The sequence below is a fragment of the Diplotaxodon limnothrissa genome, linkage group LG3 (genome assembly GCF_057381915.1).
Source record: "Diplotaxodon limnothrissa isolate DT_005_m linkage group LG3, D_limnothrissa_male_GT1.1, whole genome shotgun sequence".
In the NCBI taxonomy this organism is placed as follows: domain Eukaryota; kingdom Metazoa; phylum Chordata; class Actinopteri; order Cichliformes; family Cichlidae; genus Diplotaxodon; species Diplotaxodon limnothrissa.
Genome location: NC_140598.1, coordinates 48,127,719 through 48,145,971, shown reverse-complemented (window position 1 = coordinate 48,145,971; position 18,253 = coordinate 48,127,719). Strand labels below are relative to the sequence as shown.

The 18,253-nt window shown below is 42.9% G+C and overlaps 1 protein-coding gene across 1 annotated transcript in view; it reads left to right on the top strand.

The window, feature by feature from the left end:
* The window catches only part of actn3b (actinin alpha 3b), a 37,970-nt gene that overhangs the window by 13,379 nt on the left and 6,338 nt on the right, over positions 1–18,253 (top strand). Inside the window, exons 2-14 of the mRNA XM_085349495.1 lie at positions 7,272–7,386; positions 8,592–8,711; positions 8,810–8,896; positions 10,805–10,892; positions 11,105–11,183; positions 11,620–11,701; positions 12,641–12,726; positions 12,946–13,038; positions 13,487–13,717; positions 14,437–14,584; positions 15,441–15,591; positions 16,689–16,797; positions 17,823–17,963. Coding sequence (XP_085205621.1) covers positions 7,272–7,386; positions 8,592–8,711; positions 8,810–8,896; positions 10,805–10,892; positions 11,105–11,183; positions 11,620–11,701; positions 12,641–12,726; positions 12,946–13,038; positions 13,487–13,717; positions 14,437–14,584; positions 15,441–15,591; positions 16,689–16,797; positions 17,823–17,963 — 1,530 coding nt within the window. The remainder of the gene's footprint in view (positions 1–7,271; positions 7,387–8,591; positions 8,712–8,809; positions 8,897–10,804; positions 10,893–11,104; positions 11,184–11,619; positions 11,702–12,640; positions 12,727–12,945; positions 13,039–13,486; positions 13,718–14,436; positions 14,585–15,440; positions 15,592–16,688; positions 16,798–17,822; positions 17,964–18,253) is intronic.

Here is an 18,253-nt window from a genome sequence, read left to right as displayed (position 1 = left end):
ATGTCAGCCCTGCAGGCAGGCTATTTTTAAAGTGGCACAGACATAAATACCTGGGCTAAATTAAGGCTGGGCACATGCAGGTGTACTGTGGGAAGACTGGCTCTTTCCTTTCAAACCACACGAACAGATTTTTATATAAAACATACTGACACAACATCATGTGAACACTTTCCTCATATGTTTGACTCATTTTGGATGATTTAATAAAGTCTGATTTGTAAACGCTGGTCAAACTATCATCAAAATGAATGATTAGCTGCAGTATGAAACTGCACTCTCATTGGATAATAAACAACCACAAGTATTAGCCAATAAGCATGGGGTTTCACAGTCATACCTGCCCCTTGTCGTCACATTGGGGTGGGGGGGTGCAAGCAGAAATGCTCAGAAACTATGAGTGATGCCACAGGAGCTACGCTGGGCTAGGCCCATCTAAAGAAGGCAGCCACTCAGTCTCTTTACGTCCCATGACTTTTCTCATGTTTTACTCTGGACTATTCACCTGATCTGGTTGGGAAAGACCTGTGATTGGCTCCACTCATAAGCTCAAATCCTAAACATCCAGCGCAGAGACTCCACTTCAGTCACAACATGCTGACAGGTTATAGATTTTCAACAAACCCTTTGCTTTCTGTACTATGGAGAACTCAGACTTTATAGAGCTGGGCTCAAAACACTTTAGTTACAAACCACAGGACAAATGCTAGAGAATGAAAAAGAATACTTTTCTGTGCACCCTCACCATTATTCTTTATTTAAACTAACGAAAGTTGAAAGAATGAGGTTAGGGGCTTAGAGTTGAGCGCAGCAGTGAAAGCGTCCTGTCTTCCTCCATCATGGCCTCGCTAAGTGATGCTCTAAAACGCAGCACTTACTGACAATAACAGAGACTTCCGAAAATGGTTTACAATCGATTTAACTGCTTTTCTACCACCAAGTGCTGCCAATTTGTTTTTCTAACGCTCTGCTTGTTGTTTTTAATTCTGCTCCACATCACAGACCTTATAATTTCCCTCCACAATCAGCAGATTAAAACGCACCAAATCTTAAGACTGGCACACAAAGAAATGCAGAGATGATCTGCGCTGGCAGTGTTCCCTGTAAGCCACATCGCTGTGCACATTTTTATTCCAGACAAACATATTTCTGTAATTGGATCAGCCTCGTGTGATCGAAGGCACTAATTAGTGAAATCAGCTACTGTAGACTTTTGTAATTAAATCTAAACACTCTTTTGGGGGAAAAAAAAAGGCCTGCAGCCAGCGACGCAGTAGTGCAAAGAGGTGAGGTGTAAGCTGAGCTTGTCCTGAAGGTTTATGTAATTATGCATCTTATTAGAAGTGATTTATATTTATTTATCTATGTATTATTTTCTTATTTATTTAGATTTCCTTAGGAGAGGCTGAGGCAGAGAAATGGAGCTATGAAAGTGCAAAGACAGGGTTGATATATGTGGAGCAGCACTCAGTCTGGACTAATCATCAAGTCAACTACAGCTGACTGTGTGTGTGTGTCTGTGTGTGTGATGGTCAGCTGTGGAAGGCTATTTTGTGCACGCAGGGCGCTGAGATTTATGCGGGAGGTAAACTCAATATAATCCCACTTTACGGCCGCCGTGTCATGCGGCACTCACTTTATGATGGAAGGCTTTTCTTAAATGTAACCTCATTAAAAGAAGCATTACTAAAAGCATCTCCTAACGTTTGACATATCGACATTCTAATAATCCTTCATTTTAAATATAGTTTTATAATCATTAGCCGACATTTTTCATAATAGCAAAAAGGGTTCACAGCTGGAAGATGATGTTTAAGGTGTCGGGGAAAAGAGGATGTTTTTGAGCTTTGGCACTGATTCTTCAAATTATAATCAATCAGTCGTCTTGATATCATTTTTACATTCATGTCTTTTTTAATGAAACGTGAGAATCGTCAGTCTGTGTTCCTACCCCCACCTATGGCCGAGCTCACGAGGGTTAATATGTGAAAGAATGATACAGTAATGTGCTTCATATAAAGAGCAGCAGGCAGGGCTCAGAGGGGAGCTGCTACTCCTCTACCTTTAAAGGAGCTGGCTGAGGTGGTTCGTGCGTCTGATAATGATGATGCTTGTTCCAAAGTGAGGTGTTCTACCTACTGGAAGGAGACCAGGACACTCTGGAGAGAGTACATCTTCAAGAAGGTGTCTATGGAGCAGGCGGTCTGAGCATCTCTGGTTAGCGGTCGTGCTGTCATCTACTGGAGCTAGAGCTCCAGCTAGTGGCAGCTAGCTCCTAACATCTTAGCAGCTAACGGGCATTGTGTAGTCAGAAAGTATGAATATTAACTCTAACCAGAGGTTGTTCTGCCGCTTCCTGATGAGGGCACCAGCCTTTAATCATCTAGTCGACATTAGTCGTGCTTTTCCCTCCAACAAAGTAATTAATCTGCATCTTCTGCTAGCATGTGCGTTCTTTTCAGGAGCCGTAAAGAGCTTGCGGTTGCGTCAGCTCTGTGATGAACAGCCTGGGTAGCTGACATTATCAGGAGCTCATAGCCCGTTGAGATGGGAGGAAGAATGTGTGGGAATGTGTGTGTGTGTGTCAGATGTATTTGGAGGGTGGGGGGTCTGCAGCCCTGGGTCTCCTGGGGGGACGTAGTCATGACGGGCATTCAGCTGGGCTACACTGTGACCTCATTTTACAAGTAAAAAGGTCCCAGCTGAGCTGAGCCAGGACGGACCAACAGGTGCAGACAGACAGAAGAAAGAAGAGGGGAGGGGGGAGGATGCTGGGATGGAGGGTGACTTCATCCCGGCGGACTTTGACGACCACCACAGGCGTTACAGCAGACCGAGGAGGGGCCGGCTGGCGGGTGGGGGGAGATAATGAAGCGGTACAGCACAGACGGAGAAAAGTATCAGCTGTAGTTTCACATGTGTCACAGTTAATTGTTTTTTTATCTGAGGCTCATGCAGCGTTTTGGATTTAATGAATCTGTGATTGTGTTTGTGTCTCCAGGTTAAGTGAATCCTTAATTTCACTTAGCGCCACGTCAGCTTCTAACAGCTTTCCCTTTGATGTAGACGCGGCATCACCCCTCTCATCTTTCCCACACTTTCTCAAGTTATTATTTTATATCTCATCATATTCTTAAATCCATTCCTTCCTCCTCCTCCTCCTCCTGTCTTGGACTCTTACAGTTCACCTCAGGAATCCTGCCTTCTCAGCTGTCCACTGGTGTCCCATGGCAATCCGATTTAGCCTCCACCACCTCCCCTCACTCCTTGCCCCTCCCCTCCCCTTCGCAGCTCTTTCTCCTCCTTTTCCACCTATTTTAGCCTCCACACCTACCGCCCACCTCCCTGTCTCCACCTCCTCCGTTCTCCGTCACACACCTCCTTGTCCCCTCTCCAGTTTGGCCGGGTGGTCTGTGCGTGCTGGATTAGGAGTCTGTCTAAATTTGGTCATGCATGGCAAAGGAGATGAGCACCTGCTGGTTGGACAGGCGGTCTCTTCTCCCCTCCAGACCCTTACATCAAATTACAGCAGGGCTTGGGCATTCCTGTCACTCCTCTCCTCTCCGCTCCTCCGCTTTGCTGCTTCTTTGTCTACGAGTCTCCTTTTCTTTGACCTTCAATCTCAAATTCAGATTGAATCCATTTTTGATTTCCAGGTGTGACAAATTTAGTTTCCAAATGTCCAAATCTGGCAAAAGACAGTGATTCTAATAGTAAAACTACTTGTACTGGAGTATAAAAATACTTGGTCAAAAGTAAAAGTTTTCTTCTGTGCGATTACAAATTAGCCCAGATCGCACAAAACACTAAATCTCACAGAATATTTAACTAAATCCAAACAGCTGGTCAATAAAACCCAAAACACTGTAATGGGAAACATTTAAAGTAGCTTAAGATGGAAATATTATGCAAAGAAACCAAGTCTCTAATTTGCATTTAAATAAGGTACTTCCACTGATGACCGTTGGTCCTAAGATCACATCAAAAGTTCTTTTTTATAGTCTTCAAAAAAGTTTTTTTTTTTTAAAGTCAAAAACATGCATTCGAACTCATAATGTTTAGGTAATCATTTTTGGCCTTTTTTTAATGTATACATGACCCATGAATCGCCTGAGCCTAAAAAAGGCTTCTAGTGGTGATCAAGTGTTGTGAATACACATAACAGACAACTTAGCAAAGAACCGATTTTAATTTGTATCTTTAGGAAATTTGTTATTAGCAGCTTCTCGTAAAAACACACAACTTGTTCCCATTTATTTAGCTGAATTTAAGCAAAATACCAAAGATTCCCAAAGGGCTGTAAGCAGAAACCTTGGCATGGTGTGCAGTCTCTCCTTTAAAAAAAATAGGAAACTGGACTAGTGGAGGACATAAGAAGGCCTCTCAGGCCTAAGATGCTCTCTGCAGCAGATGGACAGTATTTGAAAGTCATATTCTTAAGAAATAGGGGGGAAAAAACCTAGCAAAGATCTGATACAGGACCTCCATTCAGCTCTTCAGGTACTCCATTTAGTGTCTCAGTGGAAGGGTGGCTGTGAAGAAGCCATTCTTAAGAAACATGATGATTGAGGTATCCCAAATTGCACAAGAACTGGACTGAAAATCGATAGCAACAGGTGTGATGAAGTCACGAATCCAGATTTTACATCATCGGTATGTGCACAGGTCAGGAGAGAGGTACAACTGTGAGTCTGCAGTCACCCGTAAAACGCAGTGGACCCTCTGTCATGGTTTGGGCTGTATTGCAGCCAGTGGTGTTGAAGATTTTGCCAAAATTGAAGAATTATGAGCACAGAAAGTACCACCAGATTTTGAGCACCATGTAATATCATCTGGAAACGGCTTCATTTTTCAGCAAACAGACTGCCATTGCAATAAAAGCTGTTGTGGATTGGCCTCCTTAGAGCCCTGACTTCAACACTGTAGCAGTGTGGGATCATTTCGACAGAGAACAGAACAAAAGGCAGAAACATCCAAGGAAGAGCTTTGAATGTCCTTCAAGAAGCCTGGAGAGCTATTCCTGCTTAAAGAAATGGAAAGACTGACTAAGAGAGTTCAGACTGTGTTGAAGAATAAAGGCGGTCAAACTGAATATTGGCTTCTAAGCAACTCTGTATAAAGTATATTATAAATCATCACATGCTTACATTGCATCCGTTTAATTATAAGAAACTTTCAGCCCATCACCAGTCTCCTCCAGGAAGGAGAGAAAATCAGTGTGAGTGAAGCAGAGCCAGCCCTGAAAACTCTTTATGTAACGGTTTATCTATAAAATGTCAAAAAATGATGAATATGTTCAGTTTGCATTTACATAACAGGGGGCAGAAAATCATTAGAGCTGTGAAACAGGAACAAGGAAATTTGAAGCATGTTTTGCTTGAAAAATTGCTTCAATTAGTCATCAGGTTAATTCATTTTTCACTCCATCAACTAATTAGATAATCATTTCAGCTCTAGAGCACATGCAGAGATGAGCAGTGTCTACTCTCCCCCACATGCTGTACTTTCCCTTCACTCTAATTTGCGACTTTTTCTCCTCTTCCACTCAGACATCTCTGTCTTATCTGTGTCTCTGGTACTTTGCGTCTTTGCTTTTCTGTCCGCGCAGGCAGATGCAGACGCGAGGCCTGGAAGCTCATATAGGCATAAACACACACCCACTTACTTTAAAGGGCACATGCATTTTGATTCCTGGGCTATTTAATGTGCTTTGCTGTGTTGGGAAATTTGTTTTTACCTACTGAGCACAAACCCTGTTTCATTGCTACTTTATACATCTCCCTCTCTCTCTGTGTCTCTCCTCACTCCACCCACACAATCATCTGTAGTTAGTTATTCAGCTCATGTACTTATTCTGCTTCGACACCCCCGCATCCTCCAAACCCTGGCAAAGTTTTGGCTCTACAGCAGAAGCCCTAACGCACACTCACACCCCTGAGTTTGAACACAAGCGCACACACACGTTTTTGTTTTGTTTTTTTCAGATTAAAGCTAAACAGCAAGGAAAGCCTCTCAGAAATACCTTTCAGCAGCTGATTGATTGATTGAATGGCGCACTGAATTGTCCCCTGCACGTACGCCTGACGCCATTAGGCAGTTTTCCAGACAGACCGAAGGCAAGCACTCAGCGCTTAAGAGCCATTTCTGTCTATTACACACGCCACCATCACTCAGTGAGCAGCTTGGTTTCCAAAACGGGTGATTTGTAGCTACTGAAAGACGTATCGCCCGAGTAAAATGTGTGATTTTTTTTTTTTAATTTATTTATTTATTTTAATAACAGGTACCTTCCTGAACACTTGCAGACTTCACTTTACTGCACTTGAATGTCCAGCTGTTGAAATGGATGGCGCTGATGCTGAGGAGTCTTTTGCATGTGTAACAAATGACCATTGAGCAGCACAAGTTTGTTTTATTTATTTATCGAGGCTTCAGTTCACCAGCTTAACGTGGCAGCCTCTACCAGCAGCAAACGTATACCTTCTAACTGCCAACTGGCAGCCCACTGGCAACCCCAGCAACTCCCCCCACCCTTTCCACCTTGGTCTCTCCCAGAATCTTTAAATAGTCTTCAGACCCCCTGGGACACATGCTAATCAGCAGAATTAGTGGCTAGTATTATCTCTTTATCCTACATCATGTGTCTGGAAAATAGAATCATTAAAATGTTCAATAAATAATCATTAAATATTTAAGAGTTCTCATGTGAAAGTATGTTTCTTGGTGTGCACATGTTTCCTAAAGTGCAGAGTCCTAATTAAAATGCAAACGTGTCCAGATATGCATCCATTATTAGTTAAACCAAGCATACAAATGACTCAAACACCTCTTGGTAATTATCACATGTTAGTTCTGCAGATTACACCTGTTTATTACAGTGAGCGTCGTTCATCCTCTTATGAATTCATCTGGGAAGTTCCACAGCTTCAAAAAGCACACGTCAGAATGATCTGAGCCCAAAGTCAGATTGAACTAAGATCAAGCGGCCGTCAAACTGACACAAGTGTCAGAGTGTGACTGCGCCCGCTCTCCCTCAGCAGCCGCAGTCGCAGAAAGGTCACAGATTAAAGAGGACAGCTCGGGCCTCGCTAAGCATTTTGTGACCCCGGTTTCAAAGGGGAAGCATCAAATTGTGTGTGTAAAGTTTGTAAAACCGTGTGTTTCTGGCTCTCTGTGTGATGTATGTGGTGTGCACGGCAGGTCAAGTCTGTGAATGCAAATGTGTAATATGTGGTACATGTGACCTGTGAGCCTCCGTCTCTTCTCTCCTTTAGACCTTCACAGCTTGGTGTAACTCCCACTTGAGGAAGGCCGGGACACAGATTGAGAACATTGAAGAGGATTTCAGAAATGGCCTCAAACTCATGCTGCTGCTGGAGGTCATATCAGGTGGATGTCATTGAGAGCACACACCCATGCATGTATACACATTTAAAAACTGAATGATACCGGATCACATACTTGGATTTGGCACATCCTTGTGGTAAGAAAAGAGCAGATCTTTTGCTATTTTGGTGACACTTCTTTTTTTTTTTTTTCTTTTTTTTTTTTTTGTCATTTTCTTTGTAGAATGAGACTGATGTTGATTACTCAAACTCCTAAACATTGTTGGTTTCACTCCCACTCTGTACCTTCTTCCATCTATAAAATCTAGCAGTCATCATCACTTTATATATAATTTTCTATAATTCCTGTCAGACTATAGTAATGATTTACTCATTTGCATAATGATGGAGAACAGCAAAAAAATCTGTTTTAAAACAGTTAGTTGAAAATAAGAAGACTGTATCTCAAAGATGGAGACGTTTAAAAAAAACAAATAAAGTACTTGCATTCTTTCTTGTGGCCACCAGGGGGAGACTGAACAAAGTCTGACTGTAAAGGAAATCTAAGAGGAACATTAAACTATCACTCACGTGATTTTATGACATCAATGAAAACTTTCAGTGTTAGTTTCTATTTCAAGTTTTAAGTCATATTTTTTTAATTTCTGACTGTTGTATCAGAAAGAATCATCTAACGAACATAGAAACTTGTGGTAAATTTTAAAATGTATGGCTGAATACTTCCGTCGCTACCTGCCAGCAACCACGTGAAACTCATGAATCCGCGCTTTCTAACAGTACGTGTGTCAAATGTTACCAGTGAACGCTGCAGGATTACAGCTTTTTGGAGTCGGATCATTCTTTTTAATAAACTCTGTATAGGATAAAGTAGGCGGTTCTACCTTGTGATTGACTAGTTCGCAGCATTTCCCTGGCAGGTCTACTTGTCTTTTGTGATGTCTGGTTTAAAAACGAGAAACCCAAAAAAACTGAGATGGTGATGATCAAAATCCTGAGCTAGAATATTGAAAACTGTAGACTACATAGTAACAGGTGGTGTCACATTGGCTACATCTCTGCAGGTTTCATGAATGGAATTACTCTTATAATTCATAACTGTGTTCTTTGGTAAATAAACTAACACAAACAAGTAAAATTGAGATCACATGTTCTTGGAGATGGTGTATTTTTCCTTGACACTTAGCTTAAAAAATAACTACTGAGCAGCTTGATGGACGAGCTAATAAATCTGTTCCTCGTCTTTCTCAGGTGAGAGGCTGCCCAAACCCGACAAAGGCAAGATGCGTTTCCACAAGATCGCCAACGTTAACAAAGCTTTGGACTTCATCTGCAGCAAGGGGGTCAAGCTGGTGTCTATTGGTGCTGAGGGTGCGACAAGACCTTTAAAATGAGTCTGAGTTTTATCTGATTAATTCATCAGGATCTGCTAAGACGAGTAACACGCGTCCGTGTGTTTGGTTTTGTAGAAATCGTCGACGGTAACGTGAAGATGACTCTTGGTATGATCTGGACCATCATCCTGCGTTTTGCCATCCAGGACATCTCTGTGGAAGGTGTGTTTCCATAAAGCAACACTGAATTTTTTAAGCTTAAATTAACTTTTTTAGTGGTTGTCACTTAAATAGTGAGATAATGCACGAGTTATGAGTTTGCAATTAGTCTTTGCAAGAGTTTGGCCAAACTGCTGGAGCAGTCACCATGCCTGAGCACAACAGACAGAGACAGTTGTCTGTGTCTCAAATACAGTCACGTGAACGCAAAGTTAAACACATCTTGCTAGAATACACAAAATCTCTGTGTGTTTATTTGTTTCTTTGGCTGCCAACTCCTCCCACACAATCAGGAGCTGAACAACCAAACTTGGCACACAGGTGCATCTCAGGCCCCTGAAGCACCGTTTTCAGCTTTACAACACTTTATAAAAGCACCATATCATTTTTATTTCACAATAATAACATTTAGCTTATATCCGCAACTCTTAATTTGTGCATAATGTTTTATGATGCCAAAATGTTGCCTGGCAACCACCTAGCAATGAGCTAAAATGACCTGTGTTTTTGCCTTTATGCACTTTATGAAAGCAAACCAACAGCACGAGCACTGCAGCTTGGATATGTCTAGTCAGTCAAATCTGTGAAGGGCATTCTGAGTCCTCTTCTTAGGAAATGAGATAAACCACACACACACACACACACACAAGTGTATATATACTGTTAAAACTGTAGATGCTCATATTCAACATCTCCTTGAGACTTCTCAGCACTCAGTTTCAGACCATTCTACTCTCAGCTCTGTATGATGTCACTAAGAGCAGATATCCTAATATGGTCATCTTCTGTTTGCAAAGGAAAGCCAATCAAAGAGGAAGAGGAAATAAAATGTCTAGTTTCTGACAGAGAATGAACCAAGGCCCAGTTTTAGCTAAATAAAGCTTATTTCAAACTGTATGGTCATGCAAAGCTATCTTAAGTAATGTAATAATATCTTAAATTGCGTGCACACTAGAAATGATTTGCAGCACCATAGCAACCAATGACCACAGAAAGTGAATGACATGCAGCAGAGCTACAGGTACCACTGTGGACAGGAAGTGGGCACGATCAGAAGTAAACTTTAGCCAAGCAACTGAAACGACTACCCATGAAAGTTAAGAACCGCGATGATTGGCACATGACCTGGTAGTAAATATATTAGAGGGTCACCTAGGCAACGGCAGCCTGGAATATCCTAAGCAACCAGCCGCGGGCTTCAAAGCGATGCACAGAGAGTGAAGCGCTTCCAGTGTGGATGCAGTTGTAGAATAAAACGATGAAGCTGGAAATGAGTGTAGTAGATTTAATGCCTTTAACTCTGTGCGTGCGTGCGTGTGTGTGCGTGCGTGTGTGTGGGTGTGGGGTGATTTGTTGCTTCCTTGTTTGGTAATCCCACCCCTGGGCTGCATTTGCACCTCATGCCATTTTATTTTAACCTTAATGCTGTCAGCAGGTCAACCCACAATAAATTCTTGTTTACAAAGACTCCGACCTTGTTCACTCTGTCCTTCCACACTCCGCCCCCACACCCCCCACACCCCCACGCCCCCACTTACCTTCAAGTCATCTCCTTTAGCTTAGCTTTTATTGCTTCCGCTCTTCACTCTTCTTCTGCTGTCATACAGCTTGACTTTCTTCGCCATCGACCTCGCTCTAACCTCTCATAACTCCTCTTCCCTCCACTAGTGCAGGAAATTATCTTTAAGCCACCCGTCAGACGAGCTTGAGAAATATATTGACTGCTGCTAACATCATACAGCTTTTTTTAATGCCAGATCTTGATCCTAAACATCTTTGTGCAGTATTTAAACTTTTGACAGCCCCAATCACTCTCTGTCATCCTCTTCCTGACTGTTATTCTTCTTCTCTTAATGTTCAAAATAACACAAACCCTCATCTAAAATCATCTCCTCTTCTCAACTTTTTCAGAGACCTCTGCTAAGGAGGGTCTGCTGCTGTGGTGCCAGAGGAAGACTGCCCCCTACAGGAACGTCAATGTACAGAACTTCCACATTAGGTGGGTGAGCGATGCCGACCTGTGGCATCAGCAGGGAACTGCAATCATTCAGCTTATACTTCTGTCTGATGCTGATTTCTTTTCCTCTTTATGTTTTCCTCGCTCCATGTCACCCACTGATCATCTACTCTCCTTCTTTTCTCCTCACGCCTCTTTGCCTGCCGCTGTTTCCTCACTCATGCCTCCCTCCTTCCTCTTCTTCTTCTTCTCAGTTGGAAGGATGGCCTGGCCCTGTGTGCCCTCATCCACAGACACAGACCCGACCTCATTGACTACTCCAAACTGAGAAAGGTGGCCCATCCTTCTCTACTTTCCCCTCTATTTTCAACCTTTATACTGAACCTTGATTAATGCAGTCTTTTTATGTCTTTTCACTTTCATCATTGAAGCTCTGTTAGAAATATTTTTTCCTGTGAACTGATTTCAGCTCATTAAAAAGAACCCAAAAAGACAACCCATCACAATACTGCACTTGTAGATCACAAGCTTGATTAAGAGTGTTAATAAGAATATTTGCCAAAATTGCATCCCTTAAAGTTGGATGTGATGCGACAGAATTGGAAACTGCGCTGCTGTTTGCTCGCCAAAATCCTGCCAAAACTCTGAAACTGAAACATTTCTTAATGGGGTTTATTTCTCGCCTTCAAAACACTCATCAGAACTGTCGTGGCTGGCGTGCTTCCCCGTGTAGTCTTTTGTGTGTGACACTGATTGTGTGTTTCTTCAGGACGACCCCATCGGTAACCTGAACACCGCCTTCGAGGTGGCTGAGAAGTACCTGGACATCCCGAAGATGCTCGACGCTGAAGGTGAGGCCACGAGACGTCAACGTGACGGAGCAGTGCAGGAAGCGGGTTCTGTCTTGTTATGCTGACACACACGGTGATGAGCTCAGCTGCAGCGAGATGCATGATGGCAGACACGGTGGCTCCGGCTTGCTCGGAAAATTCAATCATCTTCATTGAAAAAACGAATGCATTTTAAATCACTTTAAATGCATCTACTCAGGAACCAGCGGCTCTGACCTTGGAAATATCACTGCTTTGTAGGCAGATGTCCTAAAACGAGTGATTAATGCAAGAATAAATCATAATGCTCTTTACGCTTCACGGTCACATTTTAATTCAGCATATTTAACTGAGGTGGGAGTCACCAGTCACCAAGTTTGCAGTTACACACACTCTGTTTCTGACAATTAACTGCAATAAAAACTCAAAACTCACGTCTGTTGCTGTTTACGTCAGTAATTCACATTTAACTGTGACAGTTGCACTCAGTAAACCTCCTGGTCTACAGAAATATAATGAGGACACAAACAGCTGGCAGCCAGTTAGGATCAAAGATCCGTTCAGACTGATGGCAGCATGTTGGTAATCTGTCTGCATTTCTAAGTTATTTGCAAACCTTGATCAGTCTCTCTGAGAGTGACTGCAGTCAGTCCAGGTCAGACTGTGGCTGCTTCCTACCAGGTGAGATGAGTTCTGGTTCTTTAGTGAAATATTTAGTGTCCCTGCATCGATACAATATTGCCACACTAAGCTGTATCAGATTTTTAAATATTTAATAAAAATGTTATTTAAAAAATGCTTTTTAAACCTGACAAAGTGGCTTTTCAGAATAAAATGCAGTAAAAACGAATCAAACGTCTGCTCTGCTTTCCTGCCCTGTGGATCATTCTTTCAAACCTTTGCCAAGACTATTTTAAAATAATATAATAATAAAGCTCAACATTGTTTTTGCACCTTCAGATATCGTGAACACACCCAAACCTGACGAGAAGGCCATCATGACCTACGTGTCCTGCTTCTACCACGCCTTCGCCGGCGCAGAACAGGTGAGCTGGTGTCGCCTCACTTCTCCACGTTTCATGTCGTTATTTTTCTGTGGATCGACGAGCTCGGAGCACAAACCGAATGAGCAAGTGTTCCCTTTGTAATTGAATAAATCAGATGACACACGTGAAACGCGGTCATCGTGACGTAACGTCAGCGCTGAGTAAACGTGCGAGCTGCGTGAATCTGGGTAAATCAGCTGTTGCTACTCTCCCTCTCAGGCCGAGACAGCTGCCAACCGTATCTGCAAGGTGCTGGCCGTCAACCAGGAGAACGAGAAACTGATGGAGGAGTACGAGAAGCTGGCCAGCGAGGTGAGAAACCGCTGCGACCGCACAACTCCCACTCTCAGTCTGTCCCACACTTCTCCTCACTCTTTCTGCTCCTTCACTGAAGTCGTTTTATGAAAATCGATTTTTTTTTCTCAGTTATAGAAGCATAAAAGGGAAAGTTGACAACTAAGCGCATTTATGCAGAAAGTGCGGTGGAATATGAGCAACTTTTTCCTATGTACAGAAATGAAGGGTGGCTCAAGACTTTTGCACAGCATTATATCTTTAAATAATCAGAAACATGCGAGTAGCTGATATACAAAGCAGCTAGAACTGATGCACAAACATGACCCTAAATAAAGACTTTCTTTCACTAAAGACATACAGAATATAGGTCATAAAGGTCATATGATGTGTGTGGGTGTGCATGTAAACTGCAGACTGAAGTAATCAGAGTACTCTGAGTAACCTTTGCGTTTCTCTTCTGCAGCTTCTCGAGTGGATCCGTCGCACCATCCCCTGGCTGGAGAACCGCGTGGCGGAGCAGACCATGCGCGCCATGCAGCAGAAGCTGGAGGATTTCCGTGACTACCGTCGCGTCCACAAGCCGCCCCGCGTGCAGGAGAAATGCCAGCTGGAGATCAACTTCAACACCCTGCAGACCAAGCTGAGGCTCAGCAACAGGCCCGCCTTCATGCCCTCTGAGGGCAAGATGGTGTCGGTGAGCAAGGAGGACGACTTAATGCATCACTCAGGATTTTCAAGCTCACACATCAGTTGAAAGATTAAATTCTTTGTGTGTTACTTTGGAAAGGATTTTATGAGACGTAGAGTTTGAAAAAAGAGACCAAAACAACAAAGTCACACTTCAGTTGGTGGTTAGACACGGGCACTTCTGTTCGAGGTGCTCTTTGAAAACGCCAAAGCACTCCCCTTTCAAAATAAAATCAAAATTCCTTTATTTTCATGGCAAGGTTATGTAATGACTCCAACACATCATCGGGGAATAAAACAGAGATAATGAGCACACTGAATCTTTTCTAGTAGTTTGTCACCAACAGGGACTTCCACATATAGTGTCCCACCAGCAGGCAAGCTTCCACCTAAGGGTGAGTGGAGTACGATCCAGCCCAAACATTCACCCAGATTCAGCTCAAATTAGTCAAGAAGAAGGATAAAAGGATAAAAAGAAAAAAATTGTTTCTTCATCATCTTCTTTGTATAAAGCAAAACTTCAAAGAGACTCTCTTTTCAGCTACTGCTTTCTGAGAAATTTACAGATATTAAAAACCTCTCGAGGTCTACAATCTCAAATCAATTCAGAGTCAGAGTACGGCGGGCCGTCACGAGCTCTTAATTCCCCTCGAACGTGTCGATAATACGCCTAACACTCCTCCTCCTCAGCACAGGGTAATAATGAAAGCGCTCCCTCTCCTTCAGGACATCGCAAATGCCTGGAAAGGTCTGGAGCAGGTGGAGAAGGGTTACGAGGAGTGGCTGCTGACAGAGATCCGCCGCCTGGAGAGACTCGACCACCTGGCCGAGAAGTTCAAGCAGAAGTGCGCCATGCACGAGGCCTGGACTACAGGTAGGTGGTGGATAGATTTTGTATTTTATTTAGCTCACAATATAATGCACTTTAAAGCGAGTGCTGCCACTATATAAATAAACTGAATTAAAGAGAGATCTTCGCACCAAGCAAAGATCTCATATCACTCCAGTTTTTGGTGATCGGGCCTTTCGGGCAGCGGCACCGAGGTTGTGAAATTCTCTCCCGCTGGTTTTACGCTGTGCAGACGCCATTGATTCGTTTAAAAAGCAGCTGAAGACATTTTTATATAGGCAAGCTTTTAATTAATTTGTTGTATTTTACTGTTTTACATTGTTATTTGTTGCATTTCCATTCTTTTCATTTTCTTTGCTGTAAAGCACTTTGTGATTTATCTGCGAGAAGCTCTTTATAAAAAATGTTACTTACTGTTTGCTTCCTTAAAGAGTGACAAATGCGGATCCTTCTTAGCGTAGTCATTTACACAGTGACTCGACGATTGAAAGGTCGCCTTTTTGTGTAAAGAAACATTTATCGAATATTAAACATGCTCTTGTCCTCTCCTCGTTGTTTTTATATTTGACGTATCAAACTATTCTTGTTTTGTAGCTTTTTTTTACCTCCATTAATCGCGAGTCTTCACACTTTACTGTGTAATAAGGCAAAGCAGCAAAAGATAACCCTCAAAACCACATCAAAGCACCATAAATGGCCCAGTAAGATTATACAGAGCAATTAAAAAGGATCTAATGATTCATGGGGACACTGAAACGATACAGCGAGTGGGAGATATAAAAATCTGAGCGAGAGCTGTAAAACTTTAAAAGCTTGTGGGCCCGACTTTTACTTGTTACCGTCTTTAAAGTAACTGTGTGTGTGTGTGTGTGTGTTTCAGGTAAGGAGGATCTTCTGTCCCAGAAGGACTACGAGTCGGCCTCTCTGATGGAGATCAGAGCCCTGATGAGGAAGCACGAGGCCTTCGAGAGCGACCTCGCCGCTCACCAGGACAGGGTGGAGCAGATCGCCGCCATCGCTCAGGAGCTGAAGTGAGAGCGTGTGACGAGATGTGTCCTAATGCCGGACGTTAAGGTCACGGGGAGGAAGAGAGATGTTGAAAATCATGATGGGTGGGGGCGGGGGTGGAGAAATCATTATCCCAATTATTCTGCATAATGGGAAGAAGAGCAGGGGAAGAAAGCGAGTAGCTGAAGTGACGGCAGGGATGTCGAGAGCAGACGAGAACACGAACGCAGCCAGGAACAAAAGATGCAACAGATGAGTGGAAAATATTAATGAGAGATAAGAAAGATGAAAGGGTGCTTCACGAGAGAGCGGAAACCTCTGATCTCGCCATTTACTTATCCTCCGCAGCTCCTCAGGGCTTTTTTTTTCTCCGAGATAGCCTTGAGATGATTTCTTTGATGTTACAGTATATGAGCAGATCGGCACTGTAAAGCTGAAAAAATGTACAGTATAATTTATCAGCGAGGACTTCAAAAGCACAAATCATGACCTCGGTATCAAGAAAGAAAAGTTCTTAGATGCCCCTCAACTCAAAGGAGGGCGAAATATCAATGCATTTAATAAAAGGGCATCAAATATTCGGGTTATTTGGAGAAATGAGATCACTTCACAGAAGAGTTTCCTCAACTTTACCTTACTTTAGATCAGGGGTGTCAAACATAAGGCCCGGGGGGCCAGAATCGGCCCAGTGAAGACCCTGATCCGACCCACTGGACGGCTTTGGAAAATGTGAAAGAGGACAAACATTTTAGACTTTGAACTGTTGGCTATTCATACCACACCAAAGTAATTTAATTATAGATTTCTCTAATTTTACACTTCATTTTTTAATATTTAACTCCAGAGAGCTTAAACTTTATCACGTAGAACAACTGAGACTCACTGTTTATATTCAGCTTGTTTTTCTTATATTAAGAAATCTCATTGGTTAAACGTGCAGCTAAATTTCTTTACACTGACTGAAAGGAGAGTTTCACTCATCTGACAAACGTGATTATTCGTAATGATGATTTATTAGCGGGTTTAGCTGAGTTTCAGCTAATATTATTACCATTTTGTAAATATTTGTGTGATAATGGTCTATGTACTCGTCTGTTTTGTTGTTTGTCTCTCTCTCCAGTGAGCTGGACTACCACGATGCTGCTACAGTCAACACCCGCTGCCAGGGTATCTGTGACCAGTGGGACAATCTGGGCACTCTCACCCAGAAGAGGAGGGATTCACTGGAGGTAAAACTAAACAGCAATCAGCTGCTTATGTAAACAACTCACTGAACACGTTACAGTTTTTTGTCTGGAAAGACAGCTGGGATCGTCTCCAGCCTTCCTGAGACTGAGCTGGATGAGTGGAAATGAGTGCATGAATGATGAGGGAGGCGATGGGGAGGATGCGGGATGCACAACAGGTGGTGCAAAACTGCTGATTGCAGTTATTGTACACAGCAGGGGCTAGCAGCTGATTGGCTGGGAGGGTGTGGTCAGGCTTAGACGATTGGATAATAAGAGTGACACTAAAAAAAATTACATAAATGATTTTGAGAGTGTGGGAAACTAAAAATAAAATAACATGTTTTACACAGAGATAAAATTTTGATTAGTGTAATATGAATCTGAGTTTTGGTGATTAGAGGCCAACACTCGGAGCAGGCGGCAGTGGAGGAAAGTCATTTCAGCTTCAGTTGTAGTGCACAGGTCCAGAGATCTGAGTACACTTTTATATGGTTCGAATATTATAAATAGAAACTCAACAATACGCTGCGAGCAAGCAAGAAAACACCTCCAGCTGAACGAGTTTCTGGGGTGGCCGTCTGCCTCAGAGAGAGCAGGGGGTCAGGAGGAGAGTGTAGGGACAAAAAGGAGAGAGTTGAGAAGCAGCAGGTAAACCGTGGGCAGCTCTCTGAGATCAGAAAGCAGCGGAAACATGGTGGGAAAGAGGACAAAGGAGCGTTTCCATGTGAACAGACTGAAAAGCAGAATACCAGTGATTACAGGAAGTGACAGAGTTACAGGAAGTAGGCAGAAAGATCTGGAAATTGTGAAGTTGTGAGGTTTTATAAGCACAGGACACCAGACAAATACAGCTAATGTGATTCAGGGCGTCTTGATTTTTATCAGCAAATTCGGCTTAATGTTTTCACGATGCTCAGCGAGGAGTGACAAAAACAACACGAAGAGTGCAAATGGCAGATTCCCTCCGTGTTTGTATGCACACGTCTGCTTCAGCATCACGAGTGTGTTTCTGTCTGTGACGGCAGCGTGTGGAGAAGCTGTGGGAGACCATTGACCAGCTGTACCTGGAGTTCGCCAAGCGTGCGGCACCCTTCAACAACTGGATGGACGGAGCCATGGAGGACCTGCAGGACATGTTCATTGTCCACAGCATTGAAGAGATCCAGGTAACCATCTGATTCAGTTTTATTTATATAGCACCAAATCACAACAACAGTCCCCTCACACTGTTTTATATTGTAAGATAGAAACCCTAGAATAATACAGAGAAAGCCCAACAATTAGACGACTCCCTGTGAGCAAGCACTTGGCAACAGTGGGAATGAAAAACTCCCTTTTAGCAGGAAGAAACCTCCAGCAGAACCAGGCTCTTTTCTTTTTCTCAGACATTTAAATCTGTACCAAAGGAAGAAGTTGTACAAAAAAACATACACTCTGTCTTTCTTTTTTCTAATAC